At 40.0% G+C, this 16,877-nt stretch overlaps 1 protein-coding gene across 3 annotated transcripts in view; it reads right to left on the bottom strand.

Annotated features, from left to right (window-relative positions):
- Positions 1-16,877, bottom strand: part of HDX (highly divergent homeobox) — a 95,784-nt gene that overhangs the window by 48,866 nt on the left and 30,041 nt on the right. For all 3 annotated transcript variants that reach the window (XM_032765484.2, XM_032765485.2, XM_032765486.2), the window contains one exon: positions 5,637-5,690. In XM_032765484.2, the coding sequence (XP_032621375.1) occupies positions 5,637-5,690 (54 nt within the window). The remainder of the gene's footprint in view (positions 1-5,636; positions 5,691-16,877) is intronic.

Here is a 16,877-nt window from a genome sequence, read left to right as displayed (position 1 = left end):
TGGAAATGCAGTGTGGATCTAATTTACCTCGATTTCAGTAAGGTATTTGACACGGTTCACACGCGGGAATTGTTAGTTAAATTGGAAAGATGGGGTGAATGAATTATGAAAATGTAAGTGGATAAGGAACTGGTTAAAGGGGAGGACTTACAACGAGTCATATTTGAAGCGTGTGAAACTTGTCAGGCTGGAAGGAGGTTACTATGGGAGTTTCCTCAAGATCGGTTTTGGGACCATCTTATTTAACCTTTTTATTACTGACCTTTAGCACGAAGAGCGGAATGTTGCTAATTAAAGTTGCGATGACACAAAGCTGGGGGGTATTGCTAACACAGAAAAAGGACTGGGATACCATTACAGGAGATCGGATGACCTTGTAACTGGAGTAATGTATATGGATGGAAATTTAATAGTGAAAAGTGCAAGGTCATGCACTTAGGGATTAATTCATAAGATTTTCATATACCACTGGGGACAACATCATGTTGGAAACAACAGGGAGGAGAAGGACGCGGAGTATTTGTTTGATCGCAGGCAATGACTATGAAGCCGCCAATGCGATATGGCCGTTAAAAAGCAAATGTGTTTTAGGATGCATCAGGCGATGGTATTCCAGCAATGAGATAAGGAGGTGTTAGTACCATTATATAAGCATTTGGGTGAGACCTCACCTGGAATACTGGTGTGCAGTTCTGGGTCTCCCATGTTTAAGGAGGATGAATTCACAACTGGGAACAGAGTTCAGAGACGGGCTTCTAGGGATTGATCTGAGGAATGGAAAACCTGCCTTACGAAAGGAGACCCTCAAAAGAGCTGGCTTGTTTAGCCTGCCAACGAAGGCTGCGGGGGATATGCTTGGCTCTATCATTAATATATCAGGGGGATTAAATATGGGGAAGCGTGTCGGATCAGGGCTGGCCTAACACCGGCGCCGGAAGGCTGTGTCAACCATGAGTTTGGGAGGAAACCGCGCCTTCGTACTGCAGAGTCATGCGTTCGAGGCCTGTGCAGGTGGCTTCCGTCTCCTGATCTTTCCCCGGCAGGAGGCGCTGTTACGATGGGCTAGTATCGCCTGCGTCGCGGATTGCCGTATGTGCTTCAGTTCCTAGGTACTGATTGCCTGTGAGCGGGAGCTTCGCGGAGGTGTGGCGCGCTTTGGAGGAATTAATTAGGCTTCAGAGTACTTAATGTAAGACCAAGGACAAAGTGTTATTCTATTAACCTGGACATAGGAAGTTTAGACTCTGAAAGTTAGACGAAGGTTTTAACCTTAGAGGAGGAGGTTCTGGAACAGCCTTCAGGGAGTAGTGGGAGGGCCAAAAGACGTTAGCTGGCTTTTAAGACTTTAAGCTTGGTAAGTTTATGGAAGGGATGAGTCTATGGTTATAGGTAGTTTAATTTTGGGCAACTATTCTTGGATTATCAGAGATAAGTCTTGCTCAATGGTCTGGTGATGGATGTTGGAGGGCAGGGGATCGTGAGTTACTGAAGAGAATTCTTTCCTAGTGTTATCTGTGTCTTGGGATGATGCAAGTCCTTGCCCCACTGCTCAGGTATTAGCTGATGCATTATTTTGGGGTCGGGAAGGATTTTCCTCCAAGGCAGGTCTGGCAGAGGCCCTTGGAGGTTTTTTCGCCTTCCTCTGCAGCGATTGGGGCATGGGCTCGCTTGCTGGTTGGAAGTTTCTGCAGCTGAGGTCTCAAACCCAATTTGAGGACTTTCAGTACTCGGACATAGTTAGGGTTTGTTATAGAAGTGGATGGGTAGGGTTCTGTGGCCTGCTTTGTGCAGGAGGTCAGACTAGATGATCATATTGGTCCCTTCTGACCTATGAGTCTATGAAATAAAGCAAAATAAATAAAAACAGAAGTATATTTCAAAGCTTATTTCAAGGATTCTCTAAGATTTAGGAGAACAAGAAATTTCTAAAATTACTTTAGAAGTAATGTAAACGGTAGGTAAAAAGTTTCATTTTGAGGGAGCTCACTTGGAGCGGTCTTTATTGCTTTTTCCATTAGCAGGGCTTTTTTTAAAAAACAAAATGAAAACAAAGTCTTATTCTAAATTTCTAAAGAGCTGTGCTGAGCTCTTTTTTTCACTCCACTGGGTTTCCCAGTTGCTCTTTGAGACATCAGTCTGTCACTAGAATTATTCTGCCGTTGAAAATATACTGCATTCTGACTTACAGAGGGTGGACTGCTAATAGCAACTGTAAAGTATCTTACTATTACATTGTTTCTGAAACTGACTGCTGTAAATTATGCAAACTGCTGTAAAACAAATTAGCTTCTCTGTACATAGCAGTAATGAAAGCCAAAGCAGGGACATACAGACAAATTAAACCTACAGTATAAAAGACCCCTCAGCTTTCTACCCCTGATGAAGTGGCCCATCAGAAGACAGAGATCTTGCCATGGGCCCCAAACCCCACTTTTTTTTTTTTAATATATATTTTATATATAAATTATATATATAAAACTTGAGGTTTTTGATTAGATGGGAAGTGAATGCCAGAGCCAAGCACCTCACCACCAGCCTTGTGATGCTTAACTCTAGGGACTGTAACTGCAATCTTCACAGTGGTATAGGAAGAAAATAATGGTTTCTGAGGCCATTACACAAAAAACTCATCCATCCTGACATTGTATTTACGAAACACGATTATTCCCCAGGAAAATAATGCCAGAGAATATGTGCACGTTCCAGCAGTAGCAAATCAGGAGAAGAGCTACTTCAGTTTTGCTTTCATTCAGAGAATTATTTTTTAAAAATATGTACGCACATGTGCACACATGCAGTAAGCATCAGCTCAGGAGACCGAGGACTTCTCTATACTACAGCATTAGCTAGAAATATAACTTGAGTGCTGCCCCTAATCAGATTCCCACTCATGCACAAAAATCTCTGGCCCAAGCTCTGCCTGGCCCATCAGAGGGTATATGAATTGTTAATCATGCCTATTATGGTAGTGCCAACCAATCACGAACAAGGCCACAATGTTGTAGGCACTGTACAAAATACAGAGTAGTACATGGCTCCTTTCCCGGAGAGCTTATAAAAAAGCTTGAGTCCTGCTAACGATTCAGCTACTCTGTGCTACTCATACTACCATTTGGTGCTGTTCAGATGTTGTTTGAACTAAGGAAACTCGAGAGTAATTAACTGAAGTGTAGATAACTTAGGCTAACATTGCAGTGAAGACAAACCTTGAAGCAAAAACATTCTTGTGACAAGAGTAGTAAAGATATGAAACGTGTGTTTATGAAGCTATGTCTGAGATAAATGGGCTGTGGAAATTTCCTCCTGTTGGCACTGTCAGCCACCACAGAAATGAGCCATCTCAATTCTGAGTTTAATTAAATACTTACTCTATGTGGGAACAATGGATGCTGTCAAATTGGATGGGTCATTAACAGCAAATACTTACATGTCTTTTATAAAAAATGAGGGATGGGGAGAAAATGAAGTTAACCATCCTTTCTGGTTTGACAGAAAACTCTTTAACTGTGCACTCTCACATCCCTGACCATCCTATTACATCTCCTAAGGACCTTTATACCCTCATACTGTTTCTTTTCTACATTTCTAGTATGAGCTATGTTCCTATATAAAGTATCTTTGATACTATCCCATACTCTCCATATTGTGGTACTCCACAACATGTGCAACCATTATCCACCCATAGCAGAACACACTCTCCTCCAGATTGCTCTCCCTTTGTATCATCTCATTTCTTATCCTTCATATATTGGCTAAGAACGATTACTCTCATACCCTACCTTCTCACTAACGAGGTCACAACATATCTATCTTACCCTCTATGTACATTCTATGAACACCCACCCTCCCAACCATTATTTCACTGTGAACCACAATACATCCCATCGCCTGAACATTTCAGAGTCCAAAAACACTACTATACTTCTCTTGATCTTACTCCTGACATGGATTCAGACACCCCTTTAATGATACAGAATCCATATATCCATTCTAACCTTGTCTGCAAATATTGCCCCCTAAATATCTCCTGTTCCCAAAGGTTAGATAAGCTATGACTATCTACTCTACAGGGGAAGCTCTCACTTTTTCCCCATAGTGTGGAATGCAAGTTACTAGGGATTGTCTTGTGCCCACTTGCCCTCCCAAGCAGGGTAGCATAAAACCCCTGTGGCAACTACAGTTATTGATTACATGAAAAGGTAATTAGACAATTAATTGTAGCTGTTCTTTTAATGTAATTTAGTAGCTGAGAATGAGGATGACAGGCAATATCATAGGCCTGATCAAAGCCCATTTAAGTCAATGGAATTGACTTCAATGGATTTTGGAGCAGGCCACATGTGATTCAGTGAACATCTGCAGTCTGCCAGAAAGTTCTTCATGGCCCATCACTGGAACTACTGACAGACATCAAAGAAACTGGAATGTGGTTACAACATAAAAAACCCTTTTTTCCTAATTTTAATAATTTTTCAAATGTGAAATTCAAACGTTTTCATGCTTATCACAAACTCAGACTAATTTTATGTGTAGAGTGCACAGCATAATTGACTATAAGGGCAAAGTTATTAAAAATGTGGAATTTCTCTGAATTATCGAGCTCACAACATTTAGGTTTAGGTTTTTGGTTTTGTTTTGTTTTTTTAAAAAACTACGTTTTACTAAAAGATTCCTTTGTTTAAAGCATATCTATTTCTCATCTTTACCTTAAAGTTCTTTTTATGCTTTGGAAAACATGTAAGCATCAACAGCTGCCCCTAACTTTTTATTTATAAAAAGTAATATTAGATGTATTAAATAGGGGTGCTTTTATATCTAGATAGGATTTACTGATAGTTGAATTGATACATTCTATAACTCAGAACCTTACTACACATAAATAACTGAGAGTAAACATTTTCCCTCCCACTGCTACACTGTAACACTGACAGTGATTATTTTAGGAAAATAGACTTCGAGTTGGAAAACTGGAAAGTTATGACGTTTTCAATAAAAAGTTTGTAAATATTAATAGACATATATTTTTATACTATATTTAGCAATGCCTTATGACTTCAGAACACTCATCTGGTTGATTTCGCTTAATGAGCAAGGATATAAAAAACTAAAATGTGAATAAAAATTACACTTGAGATAACTGACATACATTTTAGTCTAAATCTTGCTTCTCATATTTTATATATAGACATACAGATAGGATCAAGCAGGCTGACAAACCAGGATTTGTCTCCTTATGAGTTTAGTTTTCCCTCTCTGAATTTTTGGGTCATGACCAGCCTTTGTTTCATCTGTAACACAAATGGCATCAAGTCTTGAAGTCTTTACTCATGGAAATAATCCCTATTTGTGCACTACAGATAGTGGGACTAAAGGTGGCATGACGGGACCTAGGATTTCAATTTTGGGCTTTTAAAACATTAGATACTGGACAGCTATTTATGGGGTATATTTACAGACTACTGTTTGTGGCTACTATGAACAAAAATACAATAAAATAAAATAAAAAAAAAAACTCACAACTTTCCATTTTACCAAATACTCAACGTGACATTTTTCTAGAAGTTGTTAAAAAAAATTCTAATGTTTTTCCATGCCTTTACTTGGCCCATTTGCTGCTTCAAATGAAATGTACTTACTGCTCTTTTTCTGGAACACCCTGTAATCCAAGGCACAGTAAGGTTTCCTGAAATCTGTGGAAGCAAAAAAACAATTATCAATACAGTACATGCTCAGACTGCAGGTATGGCAAATAATACTATGCCTACAGCTTTGCATGACTTGTGCAAAATAATCCAGCTTTAAGAAAGTGTGTATTCATTGTGATAAAAGTGTCTCTCCAGATCTAAATACTCTTCCTTCCTGCTTAAGAAAAATGCTTGCAAGATTTTCATAGGGGGCCAATTTCTGTTTGTGTTATTCATGTGAATAGCCTGACTACTGTGGGACTGCTCTGATGAGCTAGGTAAGCAGAGTTGCTCTTACTGACCTCAAGTTTCAGGATTGACTTTGTACTATATTACAGTAACGCCAGTCCTTAAAACAATTTTTTTTAAATGTTGTCGAAATCAAAACATTTACAGAGCCCTTACTGAAAGAGTATCAAATTTATTCTGCAGCACTGGCCAAAATACATTTTTTTTTTATTATAGTCTGTAGAACAGAACTACTAAATTAGGATAATATCCTAAATCAACAGCCAGCCAATCTCCCATTAATAAAAACAACCACAATACTGAGTGCTGCTAACTACCTACTACTATCATTGAGTTACAAAAGTTTAGCACCTCTTTGGATCAGGCCCAGTGGGAGATTTGCACAAAGATTATGAGTAGAATATGGTCCTTAGTAATAACTATTGTTTTAGAGCCAATTCGTTTAGTCAGTTTTATGGAGGCAACTTTCATTTACTGTAGTGGAAGAAGTACCAGTGTAACTGAAAGCAGAATTTGGCCTTTAATAAAGCTACTGTTACACTTGGCAGGAAAAAAGGATACAAAGCACTTCTAAAAATCAGTGTCACTTCTGCCCTTTGTATATACAACTAGTGGCACGTTCCATTACCCAATTTCAATGCACAATTACAGTAACTGCAAGTTGGGCAAAGCTGTACACCCAAATTGTTTAAAATTTTCTTGTTTTTAAAGTGTCATTGTTAGGTTTCAGAAGCAACACCTCAACAAGATGAAAGTAAAAGTCAGAATTTGGAAAATAGTTGCTTCAAGCTAGACAAAGTTACATTGACACATTCAGATGGTTGTATCTTTGCAACCATGAGGCCTAGAAATTTGAAATGAAAACCTGAATTCTACATCATTTGAGTTTGTCATAGGCCCATCAAGCAGTCTGGATCTAGCTCATGGGCAAGTGCATGAAACCACTAACTGCCAAAACATACCTTCCAATTGTATCTGTTTATGAGTACTGCTTTTCATGTAATGTGCCAGGGACATTAATAAATAAACCAGATTCAAAACAGTTGGTTTTCAGCATCAAACTTTTCTAGATAGTAGAAATTTGCATTTTAGAGTAATAAGTGATCATTTTCAGGGGATCTCTCCTCTTGATCACCACAGATTCCCACCCTTCCAAAGAGGCATTTGCTTACATAAACCTGAAGTGTACTTCTTTCTCTTTCTGACTCAAACATGCAGGGTATGAAATAACATTCTAGGCTGGATTTGAATTCTGGTACAAGCATTTTTTATGCACACTAGAAACTGAAGAGACTCTCAAAAAATTTAATAAAAGGAAGAAAAGAAAGCCATCATAGATTTAACTCACCTATTTCAAAATATGATAAATATAATACTTCCCTCTTTGAATTATATTCATCATTAAAAACATTTACTAATTTCTGAACAAATGCATATCCAAAACTATAATTATATCTTCCACAGCTAAACGTTTATCCTTTGTACTTGCTACCTAAGACACTTTTGTATAGAAAATACCCTTTAAGAGTCTCCAAACTTCCTGTTTAGCCAGCCATCTTCTAGCTTGATCAGGATGCCCTCTCACTTTGGACCACAAAGGGATAGGGTTGCCAATTCTGCAATATTTAAAAAACGGACACTCGTGCAGGAGTGACAGAACCCCCCCTGCCACCTCTTCCCCATAAAGTCCTCCCGCCGCCGTCCCGTCTCTTCCTCCAAGGCTTTGCCCCCATTCACGCTCTTCCCTCCGTGGAGGGACTTGCCTGCAGAGCCAGGGATGGGACCTGCAACTGCTCAACGCAGGTAGGAGGCAGCCCTGGCTGAGTAGGGGCTGGTGAAGGTGATGACCCAGTGCCTCCCCATCTGCAGTAACTAGACTTTGGGTGTGTGGTCAGTAGATGTTACTGGACACTGAGGAGGTCCGCTTTTCAACCACACTTTCCAGTCAAAATCTGGACACCTGGACACCCAAGGCACTAGTTCTCAAACTTTTGTACTGGTGACCCCTTTCACATAGCAAGCCTCCCAATGCAACCCCCTCTTATAAATTAAAAACACTTTTTATCTATTTAACACCATTATAAATGCTGGAGGCAAAGTGGGGGCTGGGGTGGAGGCTGACAGCTTACAACCTCCCCTATAATAACCTTGTGACCCCCTGAGGAGTCCATTCCCCAGTTTGAGAACCTCTGCTATAAAGAGAGGGAAACAGGAAAGTCAACATCACCAGTGTTTTTGTCAAAATACCATTCTGTGGTTGCTGCAGACATGCATTGTCCTTTTCATAGATTCCAAGGCCAGAAGGGATCATTGTGAACATCCAGTCTAACCTCCTGTATAGCACAGGCCATAGAACTTCCCCAAAATAATTCCCAGAGTGCATCGCTTAATAAATAAATAAATCTTGATTTAAAAATGGTCAGTGATGGAGAATCTATGCAATCCTTGGTAAATTTTATCAAATGATTACTTACTCTCACCATTATGAAAGGTAAAGGCAATGTTTGTATTTACATAGTATCTGCAGTTTGTTAGGCAGGGTTTTCAATTACAAAATAAAAAAAAAAAATCAAGAATTTAAAGATACTATGTATATTTTTAATATTCGTCCACCAACATAGTTTTAAGAAGCTAAACCAAACTGTTACACTGCTTATGTGATTCACATTAATTTTTAGGGGTGGACTGCAATACTCATACTCATGAAGAACAGTATCTAGTTCGTTGAGCAATCACACTGGATTTAAATGGGACTACTCAATTTGAGTAAGAGTTTCAGAATCTGGCCCTACATTAACACAGTAATTCAAATACAACACACAAAAGCTGATATTTACAAAGAACTGTCTTAATTGACATAAATCAGGTTAGACAATAAAAGGCTCCACATCATACTTCTACTAAACAAAACAAACAAACAAACAAACAAACAAAAAGAAGCAGCAGCAAGCACCATTCTCTACTACAGGTGGTGTTCGCAATTTCTACATCTGTCAGTCTATTAATTTCAGACAAATCTAGAATTTCTATCTTGACATTTTCATGTGTTCAACAACTCTCCATAAGAGAAACAAAGTGGGACAGTTCTTTTTTTCAAAAAGAATGTAGAAAACAACCCATAATTGCCATATCACTAAATAAACTAATGGCTTTATAATTAACGTTTTAAAAAGGTATTCCAGACCTCATCTATACCTGGCTGCAATGTTTTACTTTTTCCATGTACAAAATAAGGGCAAATTACAGACAGCACAGTACAGTATTAACAAAAATGTTTCCAAACAGGGAAAGCTAATGTATTAAACAAAAAAGCACCCCATGTTCATTTAAATTTAACTAAAATGAAATCTTAACATTTTGTACAAAGAAGCTGTCATAAACAGATAGTTAAGGGTTAATGTCTGTTTTACCTATAAGGGGTTAACAAACAGTGAACCTGGAACACCTGACCAGAAGACCAATCAGGAGACAAGATACTTTAAAATCTTGGTGGAGGGAAGTCTTTGTTTGTGGTTTCTGGGTTTTGCTTTGTTCTCTCTGGGTTCTGAGAGTGACCACACGTACCTACAGGCTCTCTAATCTTCTGTTCAAATTTAGTAAGTACAAGAAGTGAAGGCAGGTTTGTCTTTTGATGTTTTCTTATTGCAAGTTGTGTATTTGGGCTGGAAGGTTTACTGTGTATTTCGCTTGGAGAGAGTATTATTTTGTGGTATGCTTGGGTTGGGGGGGGGAGATATAGTGTTTAAGCTGAGTCCTATAACATATACATCTTGATTACAGAGATAGAAAAAAAGAGTAAAGTTTTCTTATTAAAACCCCAAGGCGCAAGGCTCAGGCAATTGAGTTCTGTGATCACCAGGGAATGGTGGGAGGAAGCGGATTAGAGAAAAGAGGGGAGGTGCCAAAGGAGTTTGGAATCACAGTGATCTTCAGAAAGGGTACCACACGGGAGGAAAGCCTGGAAGGAACAGTGGAGGGAAAGGGATTTACTTTCCGTGTAAGATCCAGGGATCCTGGGTCTTGGGTCCCCTGGAGAAGGTTTTGGGGGGACCAGAGGTCCAGGCACTCCAAGTCCTGGTTGGTGGCAGCACTACAAGATCTAAGCTGGTAATTAAGCTTAGGGGGATTCATGCTGGTACCCCATCTTTTGGACGCTAAGGTTCAAAGTGGGGATTTATACCATGACAGAAGCTTAATTACATAATTTAAACTTTATTCCTCTCCTCCCTGGCCCCCCAAAAAGAGAAAAGACAGACATTAATTAAGCCCTGCAAGTCATGCAACTTGGTACAGCTGCCTTGCTCCATGATTAAAAAAAGTCTTAAGACATTGATTATTCATTTTAATAGTCTGAACGGAAAAAAGCTGATGAATAAATAACTGGATAAATAATTCCAAAGAACCCCTTTGTGTCATGAAAATTGATTATTAAAATTTGATCTTATGTTAGATTAACATAGATTTGATTAAATGATTTCAATTGGGGAGGTTATGACTAATTGCTAATTAGATATCCCACCAATGTTTAACAGTAATGAATTCATCAGGACACAAATCATCACTACTTGCTCTTAATCATTATCTGTTATAATAACTGAGCATTTAAACAATTCAGTAACTCAAGCTTCATATGTTTCTGAATCTGAAGGATTTCCCAGGAATTTAAGAATTAGGATATTCACTCCCAGGTTGATGGATTAAATTATACTACACTTGAGCAATAATATGAACAATGAATGATTGCATATGCTAGAGTCTCAGACCACTAAAATCTAAAAGAGTTTTCTGTTTTTTTTCCCCAGGTTCTTTCTAGTGCCTCTCCAAAAGAACAATAAAAGCCGACACTGAAAAACTATTAACAAATATTCTTTATGTTTCCACATGCTCTTAATATGTAAACACCTAGTATGTCATAAATATTCATAGAAGTAGATTCTCTTAATGGGATACCATCCTGGCTCTTAGCCAAAACGCCAGCCTATCTTGACAGTTTTCTCATTACGAAATTATTGCTACCAAGAAACACCCTATGTGGGGAAGGGTCAGAAATGGAATTGGTTATTGGCTTGCTGAGGTGCTCTACTATAGAATAATGCATTTGATTTTGAAGGACGATCAGCGCTTTAGAAACATGCGTGTTTTTAATATCTAAAACAAAAATAAATCAAATTTAAAAGTGGATCCTTGCCACATACAAAAGTGTATATAAGAAAATAATCAATACATAAATTACTGGAGTGCATAAGTTAAGTGGTAAATGTTCTAGAAGTCCCACTTGAGGAAGTGGTAGGCTGCTTGTGACTCAGGAACCTCTTGGTGTCAAATGGCAGAAGGCAAAGGCTTAATATGGTTTGGGATCCCCTGGGTCTAGTAGCTACATACTTATTTCAAAGAGTATCATTTAAGGTACACACACACACACACAAAACTGTGTTTTTAAGGCACACAAGACAGGTCACCAGAAGGCGATAATCTGGTTCTGTTCAGGCAAGAGATAAGAGACACTTACATTCATAGGACACATTTGAGTGTCTTACAATAGAAGTCTGATGGAACATGGTATCACCAGCTAATCAAGATTGCAAAGTTTACGAGAGACCACAAAATCTACAGGAAGAAATACACAACAGCAGGGTTTCCAGTTTATGACTAAGATCAAAGAATTAGTTTGGTATATCAGAAGAATGCAAGGAGACATGATAATTTTCACCTAGTGAGTACACTGACAGTGGGCTTGCTTCATGAACAACAACAAAAAAAAATCATGACTCTGGCTGTAATACACTGGAAGGATTTTGAGTGACCTTTTGCTCTTATGACACAATGTCTTATTAGTTAAGTTTAGGATCTAGTAAACAATTTTTTACGTGACCCTTTTTTCCCCCAGTATTTGTGCTTGCTATCATTGGAATCTCTGTTCTTTGTTAAATAAACTTACACTTGCTTTCTCTGTAAACAAATCTAAGTACTATAGGATAAGCAGAACTGTGTTCTACAGCATAACTAGAAAGCTGTGGTATACTGTTCCTTTAGGAACAGAGGAGCTGGGAATTCTGAAAGTGTCCTGAGTATCAGGGGCTGGGAAACTCCAGGGAGATGCTCAGAGGTTGGAGTGCGCCTATTATTAACCTGCAAGGAGAAAGCGGGGCCTGTGGAGGCCTGGAATGCAATGCTTGTGGTACCAGAGGCTGATGGTGATGGGGAACTGACCCACTGCAGACACCAACAAGGGTTCCTCATATTAAGGGCAGGTGGTAGTGAAATGCCTCACAACCTTGTGTACCCCCAGGAAGAGACATAGTGCTCAGCTCTCAAAAACCAACTCTCAAAAATTCTCAAGATCTCATCTACACAGCCCCTGTACCAATATCCCCACTGTGGATACATGCTTTCTGCAGAACAAGGATGCCATGAGCTCCTGCCCTCCCCCTCATCACCCACTGGTACCCCCCAAATCTACCATCTTATGGAGGATTTCACAGCAAAGAGGCCAGTGACAAGTAAATTAATGCTGACAGGGTCTGTATTAACTTAAGTCACAACATTTTTGCAAGGTTGGAAATGGGCGCAGGGTCAAAGGCACCATGAAAAAAACAAAAAACACAACAGCTGTTCCCCCTGTGATGCTGCCTAGCAGACTGCCAGCTCAGCCCAAGACAGCAGGCTAATTCACTCCAATGCTAATAGAATTCAAAGGAGTGTCAAAAGATATTGTACTGTGATCAGACCAATTCTCATCTGCTAAAGTAGTTCAAAGAACTGTTAATATTATTGTCTTCACTCATCTGTAAGTTCACATTATCTTTGTCCCAGTAGTTAATTAACCCTAGATCAGATGGATGTATTAGTGTGTAATAGGGATATAAATACACCTCTACCCCGCTATAACGCAGTCGTGGGGAGCCAAAAATCCCTACCACGTTTTAGCTGAAACCTGTTATATCAGGGTAGGGGCAGCAGGGCTTCAGTGGTGATTTAAAGAGCTCCCGGACCCAGCTGCTGTGGGGAGCCCCAGGCCCTTTAAATCGCCAGCAAGCTCCGCTGCTGCAGGCCCAGTGTAGCGGCGGCAGGGCTCCAGTGGGATTTAAAGGGCCCAGCGCTCCCCCAGCAGCTGGAGCCCCAGACCCTTGAAAGCACCGCCGGAGCCCCGCTGCTACTGCGCTATACACAAACCTGTGTTGTACTGGGTTGTGTTATAGCGGGGGCCCCTGCTCCAGCTTGTTGGTGTGGCTCAGGGCTGCTTCTGGGGCTGCTCCCACTAGCATGGGGCTGAGGCTGCTCCATCAGGCCAGGCCCTGGGGTTGGCAGGCCAGTGCAGCTGGGGGTGCGCCAGCCCGCCCAGGGGTGGGGGGTTAATGGTTAGGCCGCATTATCCATTAAGACTAATGCTTACCAGTTAACCGTTTACTATTTTACATCCCTAGCGTGTAAATGAGAATTTATTTAATGTGTGAAACTGCATGAAAACTAATGAAGGATTTGTTTCTGGTTATCACATTGTTCATGAAAACTAATGAAAGATTGTCTAGACTGCTGTAACTGAATGCATTGTGCACTTATGTGCAACTGAATTGCCTATCAAACAGGACTGAACTGTAAATGAAGAAGCATGTTAACTTCAAAGTATAAGTCATTATGCTCAACAATGGAAAATCCTTTGTTGACTAAAACACAGGCAAAGTTTGTGGGAGGGCTCATGCTATGATGGGAAGTTGTCAGATTGCATTCTGGGGAAAGCACCTAGAAGAAGAAACCCTAAGCGTGATCCAGTATCTCTGGACTGATGGATTCTGACAGGGGGAATCTTGAGCGATTGGACAGAGGTCACTAAAGCCCTTTTGGGTGACCCTGAGAGACTTACTGAGAACTAGCATACTACAGCTCTGCTATCATTTGGCATACAAACTCTAACTCACCTGTAACGTATTTTACCTGCTTTAATGTCTCAATAACTCTCATTTCTTCTTCTTAGCTAATAGATCTTTAGTTAGGTTACTAGAGAAATTGGTTACAGCTTTGACTTTGGTGTGAGATCAAGAACATCCAATGACATGGGGTAAGTGACTGGCCCTTTGGGGTCAGGAGTGATCTAATGTGTGGTGACTTTTGGTTTTAATAAGCTTTTATCACAAATTCCAGTTTGTCTTGGTGGTAAAGTAGGGGTTGGAGAGACTGAGGACTGTCTGCGGCTCCACGGTAAGATTAATACAGTAATCCAGGAGTTCACACTTGTTACTGGCTTGGTGAAATATAATAAAATATACCATCAGTATGGGGTGTCTGCCTTGTTTTCTGACAGTCTGACCTGAGATTGGCACACACATCTGTGAGCCATACCAGTCATGGTGACACCCCCATTCCTGGCCAAAAACTGCATGTTGCAAAACATTCATGAGGGACATACACAAAAGTCAGAGGAAATACAGAGGCAAAACTGGTCCCTTTCTCAGGCTCACCGAACAGAATACACCTTATTTTCATCCCACTAGCCATAGAAACAAAGGGAATGAAAAGGAATGCCTAATGAGGAGCCAGGTTTGATCGTAATAATTCAGTTGCATTTGTTAGTTTTTCTGACATAACTATAACAAATCTGTACAAAGTTACAATGATTGAGATGTTCTGATCTGTATTATACTGTATCCTACCCTACTGTAGGCACCATGACCTAACATGAGGAGTCTCAACATCTTTCAAAGGGGAAACACTAATATCTTTTATTGGACAAATGTTGGTGGGAGCGAGAAAGTTTTGAGCCCCACAGAGTTCTTTTCAGGTCTGGGAAAGGTACTCCTAGCTTCATAGTAAGATGCTAAAGAATCTGTTCCACCTTGCATAAGTAGTTAGCCACTATTATCTCTTACAATATGTTCTAAGTACTTAGGCTAAACAATCTGTTCCACCTTGCTTGTTGCTGTGATGCTGGGATTACCTTTCCTAGACCTGAAGAAGAGCGCTGTGTGGCTCAAAAGCTTGTCTCGCTCACGAACAGAAGGTTGGTCCAACAAAAGATTCTACCTCACCCTCCATGTCTCTGTAATATCCTGGGACTGATATGGCTATAACTACACTGCACACAAAGGGCAAGTCAGTTTTCATTCCAAAGGGCTCTTTACCTAAGAAGGGATGCATTCCTATGGGATATATGTTGGAAAAGACTACACTGAACCACTGGTAACTAGTATAATGCCATACTATTAAGACTAAACAGAAAGACTCCCTTTCTCAGGAACAAAAAAATCCTTTGAAATAGGTTAATACTGTCTGAAATTTTCTTACAGCAATATAAGGAAGAAGTGGTCTATTTGTGCAATAGAAAAAAACCTGACTCAAGCTTCCCAATTATAAAATAATTATGGAGATACATGCATTATATGGGAAGGCTGGTTACAGGTTTGCTAATTTCTTATGTGAACAGCTGGCCTAATGTTTAATAAGTTAATGAGGACTTTTGATATCTAGTTTCCTAAGACCAATGATGAGGGGACACCAAAAAGAATCTGCCACTGCCACCACGTCATGAACTAAAAACCAAGAATGTCATTTGTTTGCAACAACAGTGAAGAAAAACAAGAAAATACATTTAGATATGTGAAGTTTCAAGCTACCAATTCTTAAGCTGTACAGCCGGCACTTTTGCAGCTTTTAACAGCTCATAGCTAGACAAAAATATGTTTACAGGCTTTTCTTCATTTTCACAACTCTGTTTTTTCTTAAGTAAAGGCACTTTGTTTAAATAACATTCTGATTCGAATTTGCACTTTAACAGCAAGTGCTAATTGACCATCTCTAGAGAGGAGAAAAGCTCTATCCATTAAGGAGAGAAAGGATAATAAGCATAGCACATGCACCCAAAGTGGCAAGGAGATTGCTTGTGAGGATTTGCAATTCCTATTCATAGAGGTCACAAAAAACTATGGACAGGGTGTATGCTAATGGACCTTTAAAACTTGCGACTGCCACAGAATTGTGACATTCCTGGTAGTATCTTCTGATGAAAAGTGACATTTATTTGAAGAGTTAAACTACAGTAGTGAGAAAAGTATTTAGAAGAAGGTGTTGAACTTCTGGGATGCCTCAGCTTTACCATTAGGAGACTACAGTTCCTCTGAAAGAGGAACAGCAACCAATGTCATGTCAGGAGACAATGCTCAAATCTATATCCTCATCATGATCATCAAGAGCTCCTTAATTCAGGTTCCAGGCACTGCGCTATACTGGAAAGCACAGCAGTTCTGCCACTTTGAAACCAACTCTGATGCTTCCTGCAGTTTCTTTTCCTCCAACAAATGGATCCACAACGGTTTGCAATGCTCCAGCCACTGCTGGACACAGGTCTTTCTTCTGCCCCCCAGTAATCTGCACTCACATTTCTCCTCTCTCTTTACCCCTGTAAGCATATTTTATGGGCATGAGATGCAACCTGGGTCCTGGAGATGCCCTCATTACATCTCCTATAACACAAATGGTACAAACTAAACTGCAAGGGTGAAGGACTCACACCCTTGTAACTGGTGTCTGCCAACACCCTGACTAGTTGGAAGAAGATCCCAATCACCACAAAAAAACAGGAAGCAAAAGAGTAGATGGTAGCTTGTTGAGCGGGGGGAAAGGAGGAGGAACTAATGCTTACCATTTCTAACAATGAATCCAAAACTTTCATTTCAAGGAGAGGGGATGGATGCACTCAAAAAGGAGGAAGCGACTGATATGATTTGCCCTATATGCCAGACTCAGCTCATAGCATTTAGGAGAAAACCTGAAACAGGGCCAAGGAACAGTGTAAACTTTCATCAATGGATCAAGATATATTAGTCTACATTAAGTATCAGAGGGGTAGCCGTGTTAGTCTGGATCTGTGAAAGCAGCAGAGAATCCTGTGGCACCTTATAGACTAACAGAGGTTTTGGAGCGTGAGCTTTCGTGGGTGAATACCCACTTCGT

The sequence above is a fragment of the Chelonoidis abingdonii genome, chromosome 8 (genome assembly GCF_003597395.2).
Source record: "Chelonoidis abingdonii isolate Lonesome George chromosome 8, CheloAbing_2.0, whole genome shotgun sequence".
In the NCBI taxonomy this organism is placed as follows: domain Eukaryota; kingdom Metazoa; phylum Chordata; order Testudines; family Testudinidae; genus Chelonoidis; species Chelonoidis abingdonii.
The sequence above is the reverse complement of the archived record's forward strand: the minus strand, read 5'-3'. Positions and strand labels throughout refer to the sequence as shown.